Source organism: Triturus cristatus, chromosome 6, assembly GCF_964204655.1.
Source record: "Triturus cristatus chromosome 6, aTriCri1.1, whole genome shotgun sequence".
Classification (NCBI taxonomy): domain Eukaryota; kingdom Metazoa; phylum Chordata; class Amphibia; order Caudata; family Salamandridae; genus Triturus; species Triturus cristatus.
The window spans coordinates 1,844,591,818-1,844,617,993 of record NC_140589.1 but is presented as its reverse complement, the minus strand read 5'-3'; the positions used below and the strand labels follow the sequence as shown (position 1 = coordinate 1,844,617,993).

The window sequence follows — 26,176 nt, the reverse complement described above, 5'->3', positions numbered from 1 at the left end:
ATAAATTAACCCATATCATAGTACCAGATTCAGTAGTTGTCTAAACAGTATCACAAAACATTCTTTTTACTTTATTTCATTGGATGCAGGTTATCCGGTGCTGAGGAACAAGATTGAGTTCAAACAGCCAGGTAAAGCTGCTAACAAGGAGGACTGGAACACGTTTATGATGGCAATTAAAGTAAGTGAACCAAATGTGACCGCTGGTAGACCAGTAAAAAGAAGTCTGCCTTCAATCAATCATGGGTTTGTTAAGCGCGACTACTCACCCGTAAGGGTCTCAAGGCGCTGAGGGGAGGGGGGGGAGGGGGTTGCAGGTTCCAGTCCATCAAGGAGGGCGTCTGTCGAAGAGCCAGGTTTTGATGTTTCTCGTGAAGATGGGGAGAGATGTATGCTTGAGGTAGAGCGGTAGGGCGTTCCATGCACTGGCCGCGAGGAAGGAGGAAGAGCGGCCTCCTGATCTGGTCTTTCTGGCGTGGGGCACCACGGCGTAGGAAAGCTGGGCTGATCCTCGGGTTCTTTAAGGTGCGTGGAAGTTGATTCGGCTGTTGAGGTATGTTGGTCGGGTGTTGTGGAGGGCGTTGTGTGCATGGGTGAGGATCCTGAAGGTGATTCTTGCCTCGATGGGGAGCCAGTGGAGTGTGCACAGGTGTTGGGAGTTGTGGCAGTGTCGTGGTAAGTTGAGGACCAGTTTGCTGGTGGCGAGGGTGTGGGTAACGGTTTTTCTGTGCTCGAGGGGGATCCATTTGAAGGTCTTACGTAGGAGGCGAAGGATGTGGAAGCAGGAGGATGTGACGGAGTTGATCTGGCTGTCCATTTTGAGCTCGGAGTCTAGGATGATTTCAAGGTTGCGTGCGTTGTCCGTGGGGGCGGGTGGGCTGCCGAGGGCGGTAGGCCACCAGGTGTCGTTCCAGGCATCGGGGTGTGGGCCCATGATGAGTACTTTTTTTTTGTCGGTGTTGAGTTGTAAGCAGCTGCTTTTCATCCATTTGGCGACAGCTTCCATACCTTCTTGGAAGTTGTTTCTGATGGATACTTCTGCCTGTGGATTCCTCACCTTATGAATACCCCTGCGCCAGCATTCCACAGAAATTCTTTCCTAGCTCTCCCACGTCGACGAGGATGTCACAGTAGCACAGCTCCGCTCGCGACACCGTATGACGTTATCTGAGACATAAGAGGACCTCGTCGGCATGCTGACGTCCGTTCCCTTTTTTCCACGCCGTCGATGCTTAACGGTTTTTCTAGGGGCTCTACATTTTCTTCGAAGAAAACTTTGTATCACTTGTTGGTTTCTGATGGCTACTTCCAGGAAGACCGGATTTAAACCCTGCAGAGAGTGTGGCGGGCATATGTCAATCACGGACCCGCATGAATATTGCCTCTGGTGTTTATCTTCGGATCATGACGTCGAAGAATGTCGAAGCTGCAGGAAGATGAAGCCCAAGGCTATTAAGGAGCATGAAGCGAAGTTGTTTATGGCCAAAGCCAAAAAGGAGAAGAGGGGTCGAAAGAGGGCGAAGTCCTCGTCTTCCCATACATCGAAGTCGAAGAAACATAAGTCCAAGAGGAGACATGGCTCTCGACACCGTTCTTCGAAGACCAGGGCCTCGAGGTCGCCGACTCCGGCTGAGCGGCCTCGAAGAAAGGACTTAGTTTCTCCAACTCCTCAGGTGACGCCGGTTCCATCCACGGATCCGGTATCGCCGGCTTCTAAAGGCTCTTCGCTGCACGAAGACTCATCGGCTCCAGAGATGTCTCCGGGGCCTAGGGAGTCGTCTCCAGGCCGAGTGGCTTCACCTGTGCGGGCGCCGTCCCCGGTTCCGCAGCCTCCACGTCGACCTCAGGAAGGTACGGATCCATAGCCTGATTTTCCTGCTCCTGGGTCAGATTCTTCACATTTCCTTAATGCGATGTTTGGCATGTTTGCCAGGGCCTCTGCTCCATCCGGTGCACCTTCGAGCCCCTTGGGTCCTTTGGCCTTTAACTTGGGTGTTCCTCAATTTTATCCCCAAGCACCCTTTATGCCTTTCTTGCCGTCGACTCCGGCTTGGCATTTCCCGGCGCCGAGGTCCTCCACTCCGGCTCCTCGGACTCCTTCGGCTGTTGACTCGGCACCGCCTTGAGTTCGATCGACGTCGAGGTTCGAAGCCGAGGCTCCTCCGTCGACATCGTTGATACCTTCACAAGCGTTACGTGTGGCGCCGCTGATGCCGATTCCTAAGCAGCGCTCTAGGAGAGAGGCGCAGAGGCTCCTTGAAGAGGAGGAATGTGCACAGAATCAGGAGGAAGGAGAGATTGTTGATTCTATGGATGAGTTTGAAGGCCTTCGTGAGGCTAGTGGCTTGGATACTTGTCCTGAGTATAATCTCCCATCTGTGAATGCTGGTGTTGTGCAAGACATTGCTCTTTATTATGTGGTCATAAGGAAGGTGGCTGATTTGCTTGGTCTACAGCTTCCCTCAGCTGAGGTGAAATCTAATATTCTTACGGAGGTTCTTAATACTTCTTCTTCAACTTCTGAACCGTTGCTTACCTTTTCGGATGCTTTGACGGAACCAATAATGGAGGTGTGGTAGATGCCTTTATCTGCTCCTTCGGTTTCTCGATCCATCTCTAGAAGGTACAGGCCTGCTCATGGTGATCCGGCTTTTTTATCTTCACATCCTACGCCGGAAAGTTTAGATGTCCAGGCTTCTTGTTCGAAGCAATCTTCTGGTTTTTTCCCTACCATTCTTGATGATAGGGATTCTAAAAAGATGGAGCAGGCATCAAAGTAGGTGTTCTCCTCTGCAAGTATGGCTCTTAAGTCCACTAATGCAACCTGTCCTCTTAGGAGGTATATCTATGCTTCCATGAACTCAGTCATGCAGCTAGCTCCAAAGTTGCCTGAGGAGGATCGGGCTAATTTCTTGGAAGTCCTCTCTCATTCACAGGCTGCGGCACGTCAGGTGATTCAATCAGGCCTGGACACTGCTGACTCTGTAGCTCGTGTGATGGGGTCTTCTGTGGCTGCAAGGAGAAAGGCTTGGCTTCGATCGTCTGGTTTCTCACCTAATGTTCAAGCCACTTTGCTGAATGGTTCTGATGGGTCAAAACTGTTTGGTTCAAAGACGGACTCAGCCTTGTAGCGTTTTAAGGACTGCAGGGCTACTGCAAGGTCTCTAGGCCTCCAGGTGCAGTCCAGAGGATACAGCTACACGCAGTATCGTGGATTTGGGAGAGCTGCTTCCTTTTGTGGCCGCCAGCAATCTCAACAGGGTCAGCAACAGCAGAATCCCTTGTACAAGTCATACAGAGGGAAGAATAAAAGAGGCCTCAGGGGAGCAGATCGACAACAATCCTCCTCCTCCTCTTCCTCTACTTCCCCTCCTGCCACCGTTGGTACATCAGGAAAACAGTTCTAGATCCTCCATCTTAGAACATGTTGGTCCGGTTGGAGGTCGGGTGTCCCACTTTCTACTAAAATGGAGACTGATCACGTCAAATCGTTGGGTCTTGAATCTTGTAGAGAATGGGTATGCCCTTCTCTTTTTGGAGTTTCCTCCTCCTTACCCTCCTCGCCAGGATTGGTGCTCAGAGGACCACTTATTTCTTTTACTTTGCTACAGAAAGGTGCGATAGAGGTGGTTCTAGAGCAGGAAAGGGGTCAGGGTATTTCCTGATCCCCAAAAAGGACGGTTGCTTAAGGCTAATCCTGGACCTCAGGATTTTGAACCTTTACCTCAGACAGGAGAAGTTCAAAATGTTGACCTTGGCTCAGGTTCTTCTTGCGCGGCAACAGGAAGACTGGATGGTGTCCCATCGATCTACAGGATGCGTATTTTCATCTTCCCATCCTGAGGTTGCATCGGACGTATCTCCGATTCACGGTAGGATCGCAACATTATCAGTTTGTGGTTCTTCCGTTCGGTCTTACTTCGCACCTCGAGTCTTTACAAAGGTGATGGCAGTGGTAGCGGCTCATCTCAGAAGGTCAGGGGTTCCTGTTTTCCCCTACCTGGACGACTGGCTGTTGAAAGCGGAGTCTCCGGAGTTGGTTTCGCGCCACTTGCAGGTAACAACTTATCTGTTGTTCAAATTGGGTTTCTCGATAAATGTACCCAAATCTCACCTGGTGCCTTCTCAGCGCAGCCTGCTCATAGGGGCGATACTGAACACTTCTGTGTGTCGAGCTTACCCTCCTCCGCAGAGGATTCTCGACATTCAGGAAATTATTCCTTTATTTCACGATGGAGCGGTTGTTCCAGTCCTGAAGGTTCTTTGCCTGCTCGATCTGTTCGCTTCCTGCATTCTGTTGATCAACCATGCACGCTGGCACATGAGGGCACTCCAGTGGTGCCTCCGCAGGCAGTGGTATCAGCACAACGGAGATCTCGGGGAGAAAGTCAAGATCTCCAGAGAAGCTGCAGCAGAGTTGATTTGGTGGAGTGTGCAGGGCAACCTGTCTCAGGGAAAGCCCTTTCAGCCTCCTCCACCGGTGGCCACAGTGATCACGGATGCCACCACTCTAGGGTGGGGTGCTCATCTGGGGGATCTGGAGGTCAAAGGTCTTTGGTCTCCAGTGTGAGAAGTTGGCCTGATATATGATGTCACTAGTTCTAGTGTACACCTTGTATCAGTCCAAACAACCCTTATGGTGATTGGTTGTAAAGTCAACTTTATAGACCAGCTATCCTAGTGGTAGCATGGACAAGAGCAGTCTTAGGCTAAACTCTGTATGGCATGTGAAGCCAGCTGTTATACCATTTGCAATCCCTTGAATACCAAATGAAAGGACACCACAACAGATATATATGAAAATAGAATGTATTTATTCTAGTCAAAATACCCTCAGCACTCTTTATGAGATTCGAGGTAAGTACAACACAGTCTTATTTAAGCATACATAAGTCACACAGGTAAGTAATACAGTTAGGCCCTAGGGGCCACGCAAACCATATACTAAGTAAGTGGTATAAGGACCACTGTCACGAACACAGGTTAGGCCTATGCCTAGGGAATCGCTGGGGCTACACTATACTACCAGTTGCTAGGCAGTGGGAGGCCCACGGGATTCAGGTGCAGAGTGGAAACACTCACGCGTAATGCGTTAAAGTCGATAGAAATAGTGGTGTTTAGAAATAAAGAGTTTTAGGACACTTCGGAAAGAGCTAGGAGTTAGAGACTTGGAAACTAGACCCTAGGATAGTCAATACCCTTGTGAGCACAGGAGTAACCAAGTTACCTAGCCCACGGGCTGCGGGTGCTAGGTGTGAACTTGCGTCGGGTTTCGTCGTCGACTCCTATGGATGCCTGAAGAAAAGGTGCTGACAGGCAGTCAGTGAAGAGTGTCCGGTGGATTCCAAGGATGGAATCAAGAAGGAGGATACCTGCAAGCAGAGGGGACAGAGTCTAAGCCACCAGCAGTGAAGATGCAGGTGAAGAGGTGAAGCTTGTCGCAGCAGCCACGGGTACCAGGAGGCGTCGGGAACGACCAGAACCAGGAGGCGAGCTGTCCCTTGAGGGCTCTTGCTGTTGGCGGCGTCGTTGTCGAGTTCGGACCCAACAAGCCTTGGCAAGCGCAACCCACGCAGGATGAAGGATTCGCTTCTGTTGCAGACCAGGAAGGCCTGAGGTGCTTCTCTTTCGCAGGGAAGCAAGGGCAAGGATGCCTCAGAAGCTGCGCTGGAAGCTAGTAGCCAATTTTCCCAGGTAGCCGGTCCCACGTCTCTCGTCGCCTCCACGGATCTCAGCTTTGCTGTGGATGTGGATCAGGGTCGGAGAAGTCTGGAAGTCAAGGCGCTGGTCGGGCTCTGCAGTCGGTTCCTCGTAGAACTTGGGCAAAGCAAACAGCAGGTCGCTTGGTGGTGCCTGTTTGCATAGGGTGGCCACTCCTTGGCCACAAGGGAGATTCTTCAGTCTTCTTCCGTAGTCGAATGTCGAAGGTCCAGAGTTTCTGTTCAAGTTGCAGTTTTTCAGGATAATCCAAAGTCCTAGGGACTGAGCTCCCACTCTTATACTAATCTGGGGGGGCTGGGTTACCTGCTAGGTCCCTCCTATAGGTGGGACCAGGGAGGGAGGTGGTTACACCCCCTTCCCTTTGTCCAGTCTCGCGCCAGGACTGGGGCTGGAGTGCCCCAGCACCGGTTTGAACCGGACTATGCATGGGACACCTTGTGTGCCCCAGGCAGTGTCTCGTTTCTTTCATCCCTCCCTGCCCCAATACACTAAGGCCTGTCTAGGGTGGTGCTCGCACCTCCCAAGGCAGGAAACCTATTGTCCAAGCCTCCCTCGCTGGAAGGACTCCCAGCAGCAGGAGGTCAGACTTGTGTCTGTGGCAGCAACATCCATTTTGTGATGCTGGGGCTCTGGTTAACTTTAACCGGGTAGTAGGTCTTCAACATGTCTTCTCCCTCTAGAAGGGGGGAATACTATCCTCATCTCCAGAAATGGTGTGGGGGTAGTATTCCAAAGTGTTAGACACCTTACACAACATGTTTTGATAAAGCCAAACCATAGTTACCATAACCGCGAGGATTATAAGGCACTTTAAGAGTATATGGTAGGCGATATCATAGAACAGCTATAAGGACATGGTTCCGAAAGCTGCAGACAGGCTCAGCTCATGCTAGAGCACCATCTCACATGTTACCAAGCACTCTGCCCTCAGGATTGTTAAGGCCTGCCATAGGAGTGACTGAAAGGTTACCCATGTGTCTATATATAAGGTAGGTATAGGAATACTATACCTAAGCAAGGGGTACACGACCTTGCCCCAGCTGAGTGATCAGCCAGTTGTGTCATGATGGGAGGCCAGCCAGGGGTGGCATAATACATGCTGCAGCCCCTGGTAGGCCTAGGGTATATCCATGCCCTGGGTACCTAAGGTACACTGTACAGGGCCCTAGAGGGTGATCCTTACCAATTGGGTTATGTACCTAAAGTACATAGTGTGAATTTAGAGAGAGAACAGCTGGGCTGTGGGTCTGATTAGCAGGCCCACAGCCACATCTAAGTCGAAAACCAGTGAAGCAAAAGCAAAAAGTGGGGGTGACCATAGGAAGCAGACCCTACTCTCCTACATCCAGGGGAAAGGTTGCTTCATATCAACCTGCTGGAATTGCGGGCACTTCGTTTGGCACTAAAGGCCTTCCTCCCTTCCCTTCATGGTCAGTCGGTTCGGGTCCTGACGGACAACACTACCGTGATGTGGTATATCAACAAACAGGGAGATGTAGGGTCGTTTCGTCTCTCTCGAGAGGCTCTTCAGCTCTGGTCCTGGGATCAGAATCATCGGATTTGTGTGTTTGCAAATCATCTGGCCGGTGTGCTGAATGTTCGTGTGGACAGTCTCATTCGGCGTTACTCGGCAGATCATGAGTTGCGGCTTCATCAGGACGTGGTCCATCGCATCTTTCAGATTTGGGGGTCTCCTCGGTTGGACCTGTTTGCCACTCATGAGAACGCGCACTGCCCATCGTTCTGCAGTCTTCAATATCCGATGCGGGGAGCGCTGGGGGCCGCTTTACAGTTGGATTGGAGTGCACAGCTCCTTTACGCGTTTCCTCCCATAACCTTGATTCCTCGGGTTCTGAGGAAGATTCGCCAAGACCGGGCCCAAGTCATATTTATCGCCCTGGATTGGCCAAGAAGGGTGTGGTACACAGATCTACTTCACCTTTCATCGCACCCTCCGCTCCGTCTCCCTCTCAGGGCAGACCTCCTCTCACAGTCGCAGGGGCAGGTTTTACACCCCCATCTCCAGAGCCTGCACCTTCATGCCTGGAGATTGAACGGGGCAACCCGAGTTCCTTCTCTCTCCCGCCGGATATAGTGGATGCTATTTTATCGTCCAGGCGACACTCCACTAAGTCTGTTTACTCTTCCAGATGGTCCAGATTTGTTAGGTGGTGCAGAGAGAGACATTGACCGTTTGAAGACCCGTTTGTCTAATATTCTGGAGTTTTCACTTTCTTTGGCGCAGCAAGGTTGTACTGTAGCCACTGTTACGGCTATTTGTCGGTCTTGTCGGCTTTTTTATGTTTGCCGGACCAGCCGTCTTTATTTAAGTCCCCCATTGTCATGAGGTTCATTAAGGGCCTTACAAATAAGTTCCCTCCCACACCTTTCATTATGCCTCAGTGGGATTTGAATCTCGTTCTTACCTTTTTAATGGGTTGTCCGTTTGAACCTCTTCATACTTGCCCGTTGAGACTTCTTTCTTTTAAGATGATTTCCTTGATTGCCATTACCTCGGCAAGGAGGGTATGTAAGCTTCAGGCTCTTAGTTCGAAACCTCCTTTCTTGACCATTCATGCGGATAAGTTGGTTTTAAGGACCAGGGCTGCTTTCCTTCTTAAGGTGGTTACCCCTTTTCATTTGGGACAGTCCATTACTTTACCTACCTTCTATCCTCCCCCTCACCCTTCCAAGGAGGAGGAGAGACTGCATCGTTTGGACCCTAAGAGAGCTGTCAGCTTTTACTTGGATCGGACAAGAGATCTGAGACTGGATGATCAGCTCTTTGTGGGCTATGTTGGGAAGATGAAAGGGAAGGCTGTGCACAAGAGGACTCTCTCCAGGTGGATTATCTTGTGCATCAAGATTTGCTACACATTCGCCAAGAAGGACCCTCCTGAAGGTATCCGAGCTCATTCCACCAGAGCTAAGTCTACTTCTTCTGCTTTGGCTAGAGGTGTTCCTGTTGTTAACATTTGTAAGGCAGCAACTTGGGCCTACCTCCACACCTTTGGGAAGCATTACTGCTTGGACTCTGAGGTTAGGAGGGATGGCCATTTTGCTTGTTCTGTTTTGCATGATTTTTTGGTCTAGTCAGGTGGACACCCTCCTTCTGGAGAGGTACGGCTTTGGGAGTCTATTCATAAGGTGAGGAGTCCACAGGCAGACGTATCCATCAGAAGAACAAGTTACTTACCTTCGGTAATGCTTTTTCTGGTGGATACAGTATCTGCCTGTGGATTCCTCACTGTCCCGCACGCCTCCCCATTGTCCAAATGTTTCTACCAAAAAATGTTTTATTTAATTATGTCTTAATCATGTTGATATTTTAATAATGAGAAATGCTTATTCTATTGCAATTTCTCTATGTCTTTATCGATTATGCATTAGTGAGTTTATAAATGTGTATATATTTGGTATGCTATGTTTACATTTGAAAATGTGTCGGTCCACCGTTTGCCTCGGTGGCACGGAAAAAATGGGTGGAACTGACGTCAGCACGCCGACGAGGTCCTCTTATGGCTCGGTGTTGCGAGTGGAGCCGTGCTATTGTGACATCCTCGTCGACGTAGGAGAGCTAGGAAAGAATTTCTGTGGAATGCTGGCACAGGGGGTATTCATAAGGTGAGGAATCCACAGGCAGATACTGTATCTACCAGAAAAAGCATTACCGAAGGTAAATAACTTGTTTGTTTGGCTGCGTTGGCTTCGTTGGACAGGGAGAGGATGAATTGGGTGTCATCTGCGTATAAAACAATGTTGAGTCCGTAGGTTCTGACGATGGGGGCGAGGGGAGCCATGTAGACGTGGAAAAGAGTTGGGCTGAGGGAGGATCCCTGGGGGACTCCGCAGGTGGTTGGTGTAGGGTCCGAGAGGAGAGGAAGGAGTTGATTCAGTCGAGGGCCTTGTCCCGGATAACTGCGTCGTGGAGTCTGCGTGTTCGGTTACGGTGGGATACCGTGTCGAAGGCCGCTGAGAGGTCACGGGCTACTGTTTCTCCTTTGTCCAGTAGGGAGCAGATGTCGTCTGTTGTGGCGAGGAGGGTGGTTTCTGTGCTGTTTTTTTCTGAAGCCGGATTGTGACGGTTCGGGGATGTTGTGTTCTTCGATGAAGGTGGCGAGTTGGCTGTTGATGGCTTTCTCAATGACTTTCACTGAGAAGGGGAGCAGGGAGATGGGTCTGTAGTTTTTGAGGCTGGTGGGTTCTGCCGAGGGCTTCTTTATGAGGGGGTTGATCTCTGCGTCTTTCCAGTCGTCGGGGAAGGAGGCGTTCGCCAGGGAGCGGTTGATGGTTTGGCGAAGCATGGGAGCGATGGTGTCAGCGGCTCTGTTGAGGATGTGGTGGGGGTAGGGGTCCATGGGGGCCCCGGAGTGAATTGACTTAATCGTCTTCAGTGTCTCTTCGGTGGTGAGGGTTGTCCAGCTGTCAATCGATGGCTTCAAGGCGTTGGGGTGATTGCTGGGGGGTTCTGTGTGTTGGTTGTCTTCATCGAAATTGTCGTAGATGTTCTTGATTTTGCGGTGGAAGAAGGTGGTGAGTTTGTTGCAGAGGTTTTGTGAGGGGGGAATGTCAGTCGACTTGCTGGCGGGTTGGGCGAACTCCTTGATGATGTTGAAGAGTTCTTTGCTGTTGTTTGTGGAGATTCTGTCTTCAATTGCAGCTTTCCTTGTGTTTCTGATGAGCTGGTGGTGGGCGGTGGTGGCCGCTTTGAAGTTGTTGTGGGCTTCTGTGGATTTGGTATCCCTCCAAGTCTTCTCGAGGTGGCGGCAGGTGTGCCTGGACTCTCGGAGTTCGGGCGTAAACCACCTGGCCTTCTTGGCGTGTGTTTTGTTGTTCTTCTTGAGGGGGGCTATGGTGTTGACGCTGTCGGTGATCCATCTGTGTAGAGTTCGGGCGGCGGTGTTGGGGGCGTTGTCTTCTGCGGTGGAGTTGCTGAGTGAGGAGGTGAGCTGGTTGTCAGTGATTTTGGTCCAGTTTCTTTGTGGTAGCTGGTGCTGGTGTCTGTAGAGGGTGGGTGTTCTGAAGGTGAAGTGGATGCATCGATGGTCTGTCCACAGGAGTTAGGTGATGTGGCTGAAAGTGTTGGAGTTTCCTGTTGTGAAGAGAGGGCCGAGGGTGTGTCCCGCTGAGTGCCTGGGTTCGGTCACAATCTGGCGAAGTCCAATGTTGTGGAGGTTGTCTAGGAAGGATGCGGTGTTGGGGTCTAGTTGGTTGTTGAGGTGGAAGTTGAGGTCTCCCAGCAGAGTGTAGTTGGTGGATGCTATGGCATGCGGTGAGATGATGTCTATGATGGAGTCGGTGAAAGGTCCGTGGGGTCCAGGGGGTTGGTAGATGAGGGTTCCCCGGAGGGTGGTGGTAGGGCTGGCGGGCATCTTGAAGTGTAGGTGTTCCGTCAGGTTTGTGGGCTCGTCTGGGAGTGTGCTCAGGCGGAGGGTGAATTTGTTGACGATTGCGATTCATCCCCCAGGCGGGTGGGGCGGTCTTTCCTGGAGATCTTGTATCCTTGGGGAATGGCGATGGCGATGTCCGGTTCCAAGGTGGTGTTGGTCCAGGTTTTGGTGAGGAATGCTACGTCCGGAGTGGTGCTGTCGAGGAGGTCCCAGATTTCGGTGGCGTGTTTGTGGAGTGATCTGATATTGAGGAGGATGCATTGCAGGGTCTTCGGTTCGGGTGTGTTCTTGCAGTTGGGTTGTGCTGGGTCCGTGTTCCTGGCGGTGCTGTAGGTGTGCCGGCAGCGGTGACAGCTCAAGGGTCCGTGGGTGTCAGCTGGTGATGCTAGCGTGCAGTTGTTGTTGCGGCCTGGGTTAAGTGCGTGGAGTGCTGCTGGGTCGTATCATTGGCGGGGCGGTGGTCCAGGGTTCTTGGCGCCAGTCGCGGTCGGGTCGCGGACGGGCGCAGAAGGTTTTGCCTTTGGCGCGCCTTCGGCGCACTAGTGGCCGCCAATAAGTAGTGGTGAGGGAGGGCTGGACAGCTGGCAGGCGGGAGCGGGGAGGGGACCTGGATTGGGCCAGTCGCGCTGGTCATGCTGGAGGGAAGGGGGAGTGGGGGCAGCAGCGGCGGGGAAAACAGGCGGGAAAGGGAAAGGAGGAATAAAGGAGGAATAAAAGGAAATAAAAGTGAAATAAAGCAGAAAAGCGCAGAAAAGCAGAGGAGTGCAGAAAAGAGATTAAAGTGAGGGTAAAAACAAGTGTAAACGGAGAGGAAAGCGGAGCGAGAGAAAGGAGACAGAGGTCCACTGGACCACCAGGGATGAGGCGCAGGTAAACCTGCAGGTGGAGGAGGGCCTCGAACACCAACACTCGAGAGTGCAGGGGCTCGGGGAAGGCCTCACTTAATGGTGGAGCTGCGTGTGGGAGAGCAATTTCACCGACAATGAGTCAGTGGTCTTGCTCCTTTCCTTCCATTTGCACGTCTTGAAAATGAGCGCATTCCTAACTTCATCTCTTTACCCCTCACTGGCTTCATTCCCTGGTCCATGTGAGGTGTCACATCTGCATCATAGAAGAGACGTTCTCCAGCGTGGAAAATCACACCCTCCCGGCACCCCGCAGGTATTTTAGTAATAATAAATCCTTAAATCAGAATTTTGGCCAATTCATTATTTATTCTCATTCAATTTTCATTGGAATCATCTTAATATAGCAGTAATGTTAGCTTCACATTACACTGTGCGAACATCTGCACTTAATTTTCACAACAGACCTGATGCATTTCATGCTATGCCCGTCCTCTGGGGGTAATATCTGTCGTTCTTCAGAGAAGGAAAGCGTCGTGCAGCCTGGAGTCCTGCAAGTGGCTCCAAGCGGATCCGCCCTGAGGAAGGTCATAGTCCGAAATGCATCGGGGTCTGTTGTGAAAATTAAGTGCAGATGTTCGCTCAGTGTAATGTGAAGCTAACATTACTGCTATATGAAGATGATTCCAATGAAAATTGAATAAGAATAAATCATGAATTGGCCAAAATTCTGATTTGAGGATTTATTATTACTAAAATACCTGCGGAGTGCCGGGAGGGTGCGATTTTCCACGTTGGAGAACGTCTCTTTTACACAGAAACAACACACCCCAGGATCAGGAGGTGATACCCACTGGCACCCATAACATTAGTACTGGAGAAATCTACATTTACAACTTGTTTGTACCCAGGATTGCGACTGCAACTCTCATTTTGCGTAACAACTGCATCATACACATTACTTAACTCCCCGACATTAGATCTCCTGCTCCATCACTGTAGCCTTCATGGTCCTACTCTCTCCTCACTTTCTCCTCTCAAGTCAGTCTTTATTTAACCCGTCTATCCATCTTCATGTTATGCTTCTAGTTGCTTTGTGCAACTCTCTTTCTTGCCTCTCTCCGCTCCCATTTCTAGCTTGTATGAGTTTTGCTCTTTGTATTCTTTTTACGTGTGCTGATCAAGTTGAAAATTCCTCTCCCCTTCTGTGAGGAGTCTTGTTTCTAATGATTTACTCTATTTGGCCCAAAACAAATGAATTTTTGATCTTTTTTGGCCACGCTGATGTTGCCTTCCAACCCTTTGCTGTTTCTTAGAGAAAAATCTGCTCTCCTTTATCTGCTGTTGATACTTATCAAATATTGTTTTTATGTCTTGTTTGCTTATTTTTAATTTACCATGTTTTATGCCACTGAGTTCAACCCTTTGCTTGATGTGATTTTATAATGGCTACTATTTCTCACCTTTGAATATCCCCAAGTGAAGACTGGATCCGGAAACGTTTGTAATAGCTCTCTGATGTCAGAAAATTGAGGAGACTCCGCTGTGATGTCAGACATGGAGTCGTGATGACGTCATGTACGTCATATGTTCGAGGCATGTGGGCTGCTTATTTCATATCTGTGCATAGATCGCCGCCTAGTGTTGGTTCCGGATGTTTGCACGTTGTTGTCCTGGAAGAGTCTTCGAAGTATCACAAGATAGGCGACTCCTCCCCTGGACCACAGTGCGCATGGGCATCCTCTCCATCCTTAGATTGTTTTTTTCCGCCATTGGGTTCGGATGTGCTTATCTTAGCTCAAGTTAGGAAAATTAGGTTTAAGGCCAAAAGGCCTTTAGATTTCGTCGGTACTGTTCCCGTTCGGTATCGACTACTTTCTTTACTATTTTAGAACCTTCTTCCAGCCTTTCGGATCCGTTTGGTCCGAACATCAAACTTACATCGACGATGGAATCGAGGACTCCATTCAAACGGTGTCCTTTATGCCACGCAAAATACCCACACATCGACGTCCACCCGGTATGCAACAAATGTCTCTCACCGGATCACGATGAGTCGAAATGTATGGCCTGTGCCCGATTCCGATCGAAGAAGACTCTCCGGAATCGACGGGTGGCGAGATTAGAAGCGCAGCAATCGGCGCCTGCCCCAGCCAACATCTTCAGCACCGAAGACGAGGACGCCGAAAGCGTGGAAGAAGTAAACTCCAGCCCCGCTTCCGAACACGATTCCCAATCGGAAGACGACGATGAGGTGCTTTTTCAAAGGGAAGAAGTCATCGACGAGGTAGGAGACTATGATGAGGCCTTTGGGGCCGAAGAAGATAGCTCTAGCGAGGAGCCAGGCCCACCCGTCGATACGGAGGCCGACAATGTGCGTCATCATAAGGCTCAGGTCGAGGGATCGCCTCCGGGCCTTACCCGAGATCAATCTCAAAGTTCTTCGGCCCCGCCTTCAGGCCCGACCTCGAACATCCCGCACGAGCCCTTATTAACGAAAACGACTGGATTCCCTTCAGCGAAACCGAAACCAATCGTCGCACCAGTTCCACCGAAACCAAAAGTGAAACTGGCTGTAATCGGCTCGAAGGCCTCGAAGCCCTCCACTCCTTCGATGCCAGCAAAGGCCGTCGGCCCCGAACGCAGTAAAAGGGATTTCGGCGCCGAGCTCACTGCAGCGGATATCGGTACCGAGCCGAAGAAAAAGGCCCTCGGTCCCCACAAAACGCCTCGGCCTCTGGCACCGAAGCCGTCGGCCCCGACCACCAAAGTCAAAATGGCCGCACCAGCTGCGTCGACGTCGAAGACAGCGGCACACGCCAAGTCGTGGACTCCAACGACCCTCGATACCTCTCTTCGGATCGATGACCCCATGGCTCCAAAGCAGTCGACACCTACCTCCAAGGTGCCGACCGGTTCCAAAGAGCCTTCTGCATTCCCCGTGCAACAAGTCGCGGCATCGTTGCAACGCATCAGGGAACAGGCAGCCCTCCGATCCACGTCGGGCCCCGACACGCACAAGGCTCCGAAGGCACCCTCGGCGCCAACCAACATCACTTTTGGCTTGCCGCCGTCCACGGCGCCGAAGATGTTCGAGATCCGAACACGTGTCCGCCAAACGCAATCCCCGTCTCCTGGACACACAGATTCTGGGCCTTCACAGCCACAATTCATCGACGCCAACACTGGTAAACTGATGCTCCGCAAGCGGAAAATCACGCCAGAGAGAGGATTGGACTCCTACAGAATCCCTCTCAAGCACAAATTGCCAGCGGGGTCGGAACCAGTTCTTCATGAACGCTTACAAGCCTCCTATCAGGATCCCCAGTCCTTTTCTCCTACGCCTTCAGATACAGACGCAGTAGAGGACTATATGGGAGATGATACCATCTACCCTGGGGATGTCGATCCTGATGAGCATCTGCAAGACCCAGATCAAGCATGGGATGACCCTACAGACCAGGGTACCGCGCCAGATACCCAGAACACACAGCTTTACAGCACAAAGACATCTTCCACAGAGGACACTGCTGCCTTCAATGCCCTCATAGAACGGGCTGCTGCCAATCATGGAGTAGAACTCCATTCTGACACTGTCGAAGAAGACTTCTTGGTGGACACTTTCGCCTCTTCCGAAAGAACTGTCAAGACTCTGCCCATGTTGAAAGGAGTTCTCAAACCTGCCAAAGACATTTTTAAGGAAACAACCAGGGCACGGGTGCTAAACCCCAGGATTGAAAAAAAATACAAGCCTGCACCCGGAGACCCTATGTACATCAGGGGTCAGTTACCTCTGGACTCCATGGTAGTTGCTAACGCTCGCAAACGAGCCCATTCGCAGACAACCGGTGATGCTCCTCCCCCAGACAAGGAGTCCAAAGTGCTGGAGACATCCGGCAAAAGGATTGCAGCGCAAGCGGCAAACATCTGGCGCATTGCCAACACACAGGCGCTCCTGGCCTGTTATGATCGTTCCCACTACGACACACTAGAGTCACTACTCCAACATTTGCCAGATGAATACAAAGAGGCAGCGGAGCTCCTCATCAGAGAGGGACAACTCCTTACCAATGCATCCATCAAGTGCGCCCTGGATGCTGCCGACACAGCGGCAAGGGCAATCAACACAAGCGTCATGTTGAGACGACACGCATGGTTGAGAATCTCAGGCTTCAAGCCGGAGATTCAGAACAACATCTTAAATCAACCAGTCAACCCCGACTACTTATTCGGCCCAGAAGTTGACACTACCCTTGAGAAAATAAAAAAAGACACTGACACTGCGAAATCAATGGGGGCTCTGCAGACGCAGCAGTTTCGTAGTGGCTCCTTTCGTCGCCCCGGGAATAGAGGAGCAGCTAGAGGCCAGGCGTCACAGCAGCAATACACTAAAGGGGGCACGCAGAGTACCTACGATAAAACCAACAGAGGTTGATATCGTGGCTCCAGCACCAAGGGCAGAGGACGTGGTTACGGCAACACCAGGTCCTCACCCAAAAACAAACAGTGACGCCCTCTCCCTTCCCCTCGACCACATAACACCTGTCGAGGGGAGACTCCAGCGGTTCCTGTCCACGTGGAAAACCATCACCACAGACAGGTGGGTCAGGGACATTATCCAGCACGGTTACTGTCTCGAATTAACCTCCACTCCACCCAACATACCGCCAAAGCACCGTCCTATGTCCGTAGAGCACTTAGCATTATTGCAGCAGGAAGTGCTAAGCATGCTGCAAAAAGGTGCAATAGAGGTCATGCCCGTCAACCAGCAGGGGACAGGGGTGTACTCTCTGTACTTCTTAATCCCAAAAAAGGACGGGTCGCTCAGACCTATACTAGACCTGAGACCCCTCAACCAATACATTCTCTCAGAGCATTTCCATATGCTCACCCTACAGCAGGTTCTCCCGCTACTCAGTCAGGGAGACTTCCTAGCCACACTGGACCTAAAAGATGCGTATTTCCACATACCCATACACCCTTCACACAGGAAATATCTCAGGTTCGCTATTCAAAACCATCACTATCAGTTCAAAGTTCTCCCCTTCGGAGTAACAACAGCACCCAGGGTCTTTACCAAGTGCCTAGCAACAGTGGCTGCACATCTACGAAGACAACACATTCACGTCTTCCCTTACCTGGACGACTGGCTTGTTCAGGCAAAGTCAGCCCAGCAATGTGCCAGCCACATGTCCCTCACCATTCACCTTCTTCACAGTCTGGGATTCTCACTAAATTACCCAAAATCACATCTCCAACCCGCACACGTACGACAGTACCTGGGCGCAACCATGAACACTCTGGCAGCCACAGCTCAGCCAAATTTAGTGAGGATCAACAGCATGCAACTGCTGATCTCAAAGTTCAAACCTCAACACTCCCTTCCTGCGCGAGTGTTCATGCAGTTGATAGGCATGATGGCCTCCTGCATTTTCATAGTCCCGCACGCAAGACTACATATGCGCCCGCTTCAGGAGTGCTTAGCACGTCAATGGAATCAGGCTCACGGGCAACTAAAAGACCTAGTGTTGGTGAGCGGTCGGGCATACAACTCTCTGCATTGGTGGAATCCACAAAACCTTTTCAAGGGCCGACCGTTCCAAGAGCCTGTTCCACAAATAATACTGACAGCAGACGCCTCTATGGACAGCGCAACAAAAGAAGATGCACATCAACGTTCTGGAACTGATGGCAATCTTCCTAGCCATAAAGGCATTCAAAGTACACTTGTGCAACAAAGTCGTGTTGATCCGGACGGACAACATGACTGCCATGTACTACATACAGAAGCAGGGAGGAACACACTCTCCACAGTTGTCTCATCTGGCTCAGAGCATGTGGAAGTGGGCCATTCAGAGGAACATATTCCTCATGGCGGAACACCTCCCCGGCAAGGACAACCAGATGGCGGATCTGCTCAGCAGACACAGCCACCAGATGCTCGAGTGGGAGCTACATCCGTCAGTTCTCCAACCGTACTTCCAGCAGTGGGGTCATCCAGAGATAGACCTATTCGCCACAAACGAAAACGCAAAATGCCAAAGCTTTGCCGCCAGGTTCCCACATCCACAGTCACAGGGCAATGCGATATGGATGAACTGGTCCGGCAGATTTGCGTACGCTTTTCCCCCAGCGCCATTAATACCTCTAGTGGCACGCAAACTGCGACAACACTCACTGACACTCATCCTAGTTGCTCCCACATGGGCGCGCCAACCATGGTACACCACCTTTCTAGAACTTTCCGTGGTGCCGCATCAAAGGCTGCGGATCAAACCCACACTTTTAACGCAGAACCATGGCGAGATTCAGCACCCAGATCCGCAACAGCTGAACCTGGCAATCTGGCTCCTGAAGTCTTAGAGTTTGGCTACCTAAACCTGCCACCTGACTGTATGAATATCAAGGAGGCCAGAAGACCCACTACCAGAGCTTGCTATGCGGCTAAATGGAAGAGGTTTGTCATTTATTGTAACAACAATGACATTAACCCGCTGGACGCATCCATTCAAAACATCATCTGTCACCTCTTACACCTATACCGATGCAATCTGGCATACACCTCAATACGTATCCATTTAACCGCAATAGCAGCCTATCTCCAAAACAGGCAGCACCTCTCTTTATTCAGAGTGCCTGCCATCAAAGCCTTCTTGGAGGGACTCAAACAAGTAATTCCCCCAAGACACCCACCAGCACCGGTGTGGAACCTCAATTTGGTCCTCACCAGACTAATGGGTCCACCCTTCGAACCTCTCCATTCATGTGAGATTCAATTCCTCACCTGGAAAGTAGCTTTCCTAGTGGCAATCACTTCGTTAAGAAGAGTTAGTGAACTCCAGGCACTAACCATTCAAGAGCCATTCATACAGGTTCACGCAAACAGGGTTGTACTACGTACCAATCCCAAATTCATGCCCAAGGTGATATCGCAGTTCCACATGAATCAAACTATTGAACTGCCTGTTTTCTTTCAAAATCCACAAAATGTCGCAGAGAGAATGCTCCATACACTAGATGTAAAGAGGGCCCTCATGTACTATATAGACAGAACTAAGGTCTTTAGGAAGACAAAACAACTTTTCGTTGCCTTTTCTCCACAACACAAGGGCAACGCCATTTCCAAAGCAGGTATAGCCAGATGGATCGTTAAATGTATTCAAATTTGCTATCAAAAAGCTAAACGCACTTTAACGATTCCCCCACGAGCCCACTCAACACGAAAGTTAGGGGCGTCCATGGCTTTCCTGGGAAACATTCCTTTACAGGAAATATGTAGAGCAGCCACATGGTCCACTGTACATACATTTACCAAACACTACTGTGTAGATGTACACTCAAAGCAGCAAGCAGCTGTAGGACAGGCTGTTCTCAAAACTCTTTTTCAGACTGCTGCAGCTGGCACGGGTAGCCGCCGCTAATAGGAGGTACTGCTATGTATTCTATGCACAGATATGAATTCAGCAGCCCACATGCCTCGAACTGTATATGCTACTTATCAGTATGCATCTGTTCTTGGCATGTAGGGCTGCTGACATTCATATCGCCCACCCTCCTCCCCGGCGCCTGTAGCAGCTGCAGCTCTCAGAATTACTGTATAGCATGGTCATCACTTACTGTATCTACTCCATCACTGCCACAATGGCGAAAAACAATCTAAGGATGGAGAGGATGCCCATGCGCACTGTGGTCCAGGGGAGGAGTCACCTATCTCGTGATACTTCAAAGACTCTTCCAGGACAACAACGTGCAAACATCCGGACCCAACACTAGGCGGCGATCTATGCACAGATATGAATGTCAGCAGCCCTACATGCCAAGAACAGATGCATACTGGTAAGTAGCATATACAATCCTCCAGATCAGCATAATAATAGTAGTTTTTTTTACATTTCTCTCACAAACCAAAATTTTGAATTTTGGTGCAGATATGAATGTCCCCTCGGGTTTTAATTCCTGTCTGCTTTAAGTCATGACAGTGTTTTGATGGACATATGCCCCTTATGGATCTACATGATTACTGCGGTATCTTGTCTTTAGACATGACATGTCATCATGGAACTCCTCATCATATGCATCCAAATGCCATCAAGGAACGCAGAGCCAAGCATTTTATGAATCATTCCAAGGAAGGTCTTCTGAGTCAGACGAGGTTGAGATAGAGACAGAGATCAAGATCTCCTTTAAGCTCGTCGTCATCTGCCTAAAAAAAATTCAATCAAATTATTCTACTTGTTGGCAAAAAACTACAGCTAAGTTTGAGATTGAGCGGCAACAGTTGACAGCGTTCGACCTTCCTCCTGAAGTCTGTGATGTTATCTTGGCAGCCAGGCGTCCCGCCACTAAATTGGTATACGCCTGCAGATGGAACAAATTTGTGGCATGGTGCACAGCAAAGGCTTTGGATCCCTTTTCCACCCCTTTTTCTGAGGTGCTTTTGTTCCTCCTTTCTTTGGCCCAGCAGGGCTCTCCTCTGGGCACTCTAAAGAGCTACCTCTCGGCCAATTCAGCCTTTCTTAGGCTTCCTGATCAGCCTTCTCATTTCAAGTCCCCTGTTGTAAATCGCTTCCTTAAGGGCATTACACATCTTTTTCCTCCTGTTCCCTTCGTAATGCCTCAGTGGGGCTTGAACTTGGTTCTTACGTATCTTATATGTGCTCCCTTTGAGCCGCTACATAACTGTCCTCCCCGGCTTCTGAATTTAAAAACTGCCTTTCTGATGGCCATCCCCTCTGCGCGCAGGGTGAGTCCGCTCCAAGCTCTTTCTTCTGAAGCTCTTTTTCTGGCTTTTTATCCGGACAAGGTTGTCCTTCGAACACATCCTTCCTTCCTTCCCAAAGTGGTTACTTCTTTCCACAATGGGCAGACCATCACTTTGCCTACCTTCTTTCGGCCTCCCCATCCTTCCAAAGAAGAGGAGAGTCTCCACAGTCTGGATCCAATATGTGCGCTCATTTTATTTGGATCGCACACAGCTATTCCGGGGGGATGACCAGCTCTTTGTTGGCTACATGGGCACCAAAAAACGTCAGGCCGTGCACAAAAGGACCATTTCTAGATGGGTCGTTTTGTGCATCAAAGCTTGTTATTCGTTGGCAAAGAAGGAGCCTCCAGTGGGGTTACGCACCTATTCCTCCAGGGCGACGGCAGCTACCACTGCTTTGGGACGTGCTGTCCCCCTTAATGCCATCTGTCAGGCAGCTACGTGGGCATCGCTGCACACGTTCACAAAACACTGCTGCCTGGACAGCCAAGTCCGGAGAGACTGCTTCTTTGGCTGTTCTGTTCTCCAGGACTTTCTGGTGTGAACTTGGTTCGCAGACCCACCTCCGGGGTTGGTATTACTGGGGTATCTATTCTAAGGTAAGGAATCTGTAACTAATTGTCTCTTTCAGATGAACAAGCTACTTACCTTCGGTAACGATATATCTGTAAGAGACATATATTAGTTATAGATTCTTTACTGCCCCACCCATCCTCCCCGTTCTGTGAATTGATTTCTAGGGTTAAGGACTCCCTTTCTGATGGATACATCTGCCTGTGGATTCCACACCTTGTGAATATCCCCTGCGCCTGCATTCCATGGAAATTTTTCCTAGCTCCCTGCGCCAACGAGGTCGTCTCAGCGTCATGGCTCCACATGACGTCACTGGAGCCATAAGAAGACCATGTCAGCGTGATGACGTCAGTTCCCTTTTTTCCGCGCTGTCGACGCTAACGTTTTTTTCTGGGACTCTTCTTACTTCATCTTGATACTTTGTATTTTGGATTGTATCATTTACTTTTTTTGTCATTTCTGCTCCGAGGAAGTCAGGATTTAAGCCCTGCAGAGAATGCGGTAAACATATGTCAATTACTGACCCGCTTGAGGATTGCCTCTGGTGTTTGTCTTCAGACATGACGTCGAGGGGCGCTCTTCGTGCAGGAAGATGAATCCAAAGGCGTTCAAGGAGCGAGAAGCCAAACTTTACATGGCCAAGGCAACAAAAGAAAAAAGGGGTCGAAAAAGGTCAAAGCAGGGGCGGCCTTAGGCATGTGCAAGCTGTGCACCTGCACAGGGCCGCCAAACCCCAGATGCCGCCACGAGGAATCGGATTCTCTGGAATAGATTTGGAGAGAGAAAGGCATAAGTGCATGCATCAGCCTCCACATGTTCACCTTTCTACATTGCGCGAGGTAATCTGCACAATGAGATGCTAGCTGTCCTGTCAATCAAGTGCGGCGCTCTCTTTGACGACACTCTTGACTCTGCGCACGTCACATCAGTATATCTGCGGTTATCGGGACGCCGCTTACAAATCAGGATGCATCATTCAGGAAATGCAATTGTTTTATGCGCCAGTCCATTGGAAACCCCTAAAATATCCAAGCAAAAACTTCCTGTAGGCCAAAACTAAATGATTCTAACAATGTTTTACATCCGCTTCCACCACTGTAGCCTAAAAATCAGCACATTTCAGGACAGCTTGTATATGTGTTGTTTCTTGTATTTAATATTTATTTCTGGTCTAAATAAACCAGTCTTACAAGAATAAAAACATTCATCTAAAAAATGTAAGATAGTGTAATGATATTTTACTGAATGATCCAACGTGAAATGTTGGTCTCTTAGGGTTGGAGCAGAGTCTGTTATTAAGAGCAGAGGAGTGTGATGGACAGAGCACTGTGATGGGCAGAGGAGTGTGATGGACAGAGGAGTGTGATGGACAGAGGAGTGTGATGGACAGAGGAGTGTGATGGACAGAGGAGTGTGATGGACAGAGGAGTGTGATGGACAGAGGAGTGTGATAGGCAGAAGAGTGTGATAGGCAGAAGAGTGTGATAGGCAGAAGAGTGTGATAGGCAGAAGAGTGTGATGGGCAGAGGAGTGTGATGGACAGAGGAGTGTGATGGACAGAGGAGTGTGATGGACAGAGGAGTGTGATGGACAGAGGAGTGTGATGGACAGAGGAGTGTGATGGACAGAGGAGTGTGATAGGCAGAGGAGCGTGATGGACAGAGGAGTGTGATAGGCAGAAGAGTGTGATAGGCGGAGGAGTGTGATGGACGGAGGAGTGTGATGCACAGAGGAGTGTGATGCACAGAGGAGCGTGATGCACAGAGGAGCGTGATGCACAGAGGAGCGTGATGCACAGAGGAGCGTGATGCACGGAGGAGCGTGATGCACGGAGGAGCGTGATGCGCGGAGGAGTGTGATGCGCGGAGGAGTGTGATGCGCGGAGGAGTGTGATGCGCGGAGGAGTGTGATGCGCGGAGGAGTGTGATGCGCGGAGGAGTGTGATGCGCGGAGGAGTGTGATGCGCGGAGGAGTGTGATGCGCGGAGGAGTGTGATGCGCGGAGGAGTGTGATGCGCGGAGGAGTGTGATGCGCGGAGGAGTGTGATGCGCGGAGGAGTGTGATGCACGGAGGAGCGTGATGCAGAGAAGAGTGTGATGCGCACAGGAGTCTGATGGACGGAGGAGTGTGATGCACAGAAGAGTGTGATGCGCACAGGAGTGTGATGGACAGAGGAGTGTGATGGACAGAGGAGTGTGATGGACAGAGGAGTGTGATGGACAGAGGAGTGTGATGGACAGAGGAGTGTGATGGACAGAGGAGTGTGATGGACAGAGGAGTGTGATGGACAGAGGAGTGTGATGGACAGAGGAGTGTGATGGACAGAGGAGCGTGATGGACAGAGGAGCGTGATGCACAGAGGAGCGTGATGGACAGAGGAGCGTGATGCACGGAGGAGCGTGATGCACGGAGGAGCGTGATGCACGGAGGAGCGTGATGCACGGAGGAGCGTGATGCACGGAGGAGCGTGATGCACGGAGGAGCGTGATGCACGGAGGAGCGTGATGCGCGGAGGAGCGTGATGCGCGGAGGAGCGTGATGCGCGGAGGAGCGTGATGCGCGGAGGAGCGTGATGCGCGGAGGAGCGTGATGCGCGGAGGAGCGTGATGCGCGGAGGAGCGTGATGCGCGGAGGAGTGTGATGCGCGGAGGAGTGTGATGCGCGGAGGAGTGTGATGCGCGGAGGAGTGTGATGCACAGAAGAGTGTGATGCACACAGGAGTCTGATGGACAGACGAGTGTGATGCACAGAAGAGTGTGATGCACAGAAGAGTGTGATGCACAGAAGAGTGTGATGCACAGAGAGTGTGATGCACAGAGAGTGTGATGCACAGAAGAGTGTGATGCACACAGGAGTCTGATGGACGGAGGAGCGTGATGCAGAGAAGAGTGTGATGCGCACAGGAGTCTGATGGACGGAGGAGTGTGATGCACAGAAGAGTGTGATGCGCACAGGAGTCTGATGGACGGAGGAGCGTGATGCACAGAAGAGTGTGATGCACACAGGAGTCTGATGGACAGAGGAGTCTGATGGACAGAGGAGCCTGATGGACAGAGGAGCGTGATGGACGGAGGAGCGTGATGGACGGAGGAGCGTGATGGACGGAGGAGCGTGATGGACGGAGGAGCGTGATGCACAGAGGAGCATGATGCACAGAAGAGTGTGATGCACACAGGAGTCTGATGGACGGAGGAGCGTGATGCACAGAAGAGTGTGATGCACACAGGAGTCTGATGGACAGAGGAGTCTGATGGACAGAGGAGTCTGATGGACAGAGGAGTCTGATGGACAGAGGAGTCTGATGGACAGAGGAGCGTGATGGACAGAGGAGCGTGATGCACAGAAGAGTGTGATGCACAGAAGAGTGTGATGCACAGAAGAGTGTGATGCACAGAAGAGTGTGATGCACAGAGAGTGTGATGCACAGAGAGTGTGATGCACAGAAGAGTGTGATGCACACAGGAGTCTGATGGACAGACGAGTGTGATGCACAGAAGAGTGTGATGCACAGAAGAGTGTGATGCACAGAAGAGTGTGATGCACAGAGAGTGTGATGCACAGAGAGTGTGATGCACAGAAGAGTGTGATGCACACAGGAGTCTGATGGACGGAGGAGCGTGATGCAGAGAAGAGTGTGATGCGCACAGGAGTCTGATGGACGGAGGAGTGTGATGCACAGAAGAGTGTGATGCACAGAAGAGTGTGATGCACAGAAGAGTGTGATGCACAGAGAGTGTGATGCACAGAGAGTGTGATGCACAGAAGAGTGTGATGCACACAGGAGTCTGATGGACGGAGGAGCGTGATGCAGAGAAGAGTGTGATGCGCACAGGAGTCTGATGGACGGAGGAGTGTGATGCACAGAAGAGTGTGATGCGCACAGGAGTCTGATGGACGGAGGAGCGTGATGCACAGAAGAGTGTGATGCACACAGGAGTCTGATGGACAGAGGAGTCTGATGGACAGAGGAGCCTGATGGACAGAGGAGCGTGATGGACGGAGGAGCGTGATGGACGGAGGAGCGTGATGGACGGAGGAGCGTGATGGACGGAGGAGCGTGATGCACAGAGGAGCATGATGCACAGAAGAGTGTGATGCACACAGGAGTCTGATGGACGGAGGAGCGTGATGCACAGAAGAGTGTGATGCACACAGGAGTCTGATGGACAGAGGAGTCTGATGGACAGAGGAGTCTGATGGACAGAGGAGTCTGATGGACAGAGGAGTCTGATGGACAGAGGAGCGTGATGGACAGAGGAGCGTGATGCACAGAAGAGTGTGATGCACAGAAGAGTGTGATGCACAGAAGAGTGTGATGCACAGAAGAGTGTGATGCACAGAGAGTGTGATGCACAGAGAGTGTGATGCACAGAAGAGTGTGATGCACACAGGAGTCTGATGGACAGACGAGTGTGATGCACAGAAGAGTGTGATGCACAGAAGAGTGTGATGCACAGAAGAGTGTGATGCACAGAGAGTGTGATGCACAGAGAGTGTGATGCACAGAAGAGTGTGATGCACACAGGAGTCTGATGGACGGAGGAGCGTGATGCAGAGAAGAGTGTGATGCGCACAGGAGTCTGATGGACGGAGGAGTGTGATGCACAGAAGAGTGTGATGCGCACAGGAGTCTGATGGACGGAGGAGCGTGATGCACAGAAGAGTGTGATGCACACAGGAGTCTGATGGACAGAGGAGTCTGATGGACAGAGGAGCCTGATGGACAGAGGAGCGTGATGGACGGAGGAGCGTGATGGACGGAGGAGCGTGATGGACGGAGGAGCGTGATGGACGGAGGAGCGTGATGCACAGAGGAGCATGATGCACAGAAGAGTGTGATGCACACAGGAGTCTGATGGACGGAGGAGCGTGATGCACAGAAG

The 26,176-nt window shown here is 50.8% G+C and overlaps 1 protein-coding gene across 2 annotated transcripts in view; it reads left to right on the top strand.

Moving 5' to 3' along the window:
• The window catches only part of IFT172 (intraflagellar transport 172), a 1,173,227-nt gene that overhangs the window by 1,132,066 nt on the left and 14,985 nt on the right, over positions 1-26,176 (top strand). For both annotated transcript variants that reach the window (XM_085613308.1, XM_085613307.1), the window contains one exon: positions 90-181. In XM_085613308.1, coding sequence (XP_085469434.1) covers positions 90-181 — 92 coding nt within the window. The remainder of the gene's footprint in view (positions 1-89; positions 182-26,176) is intronic.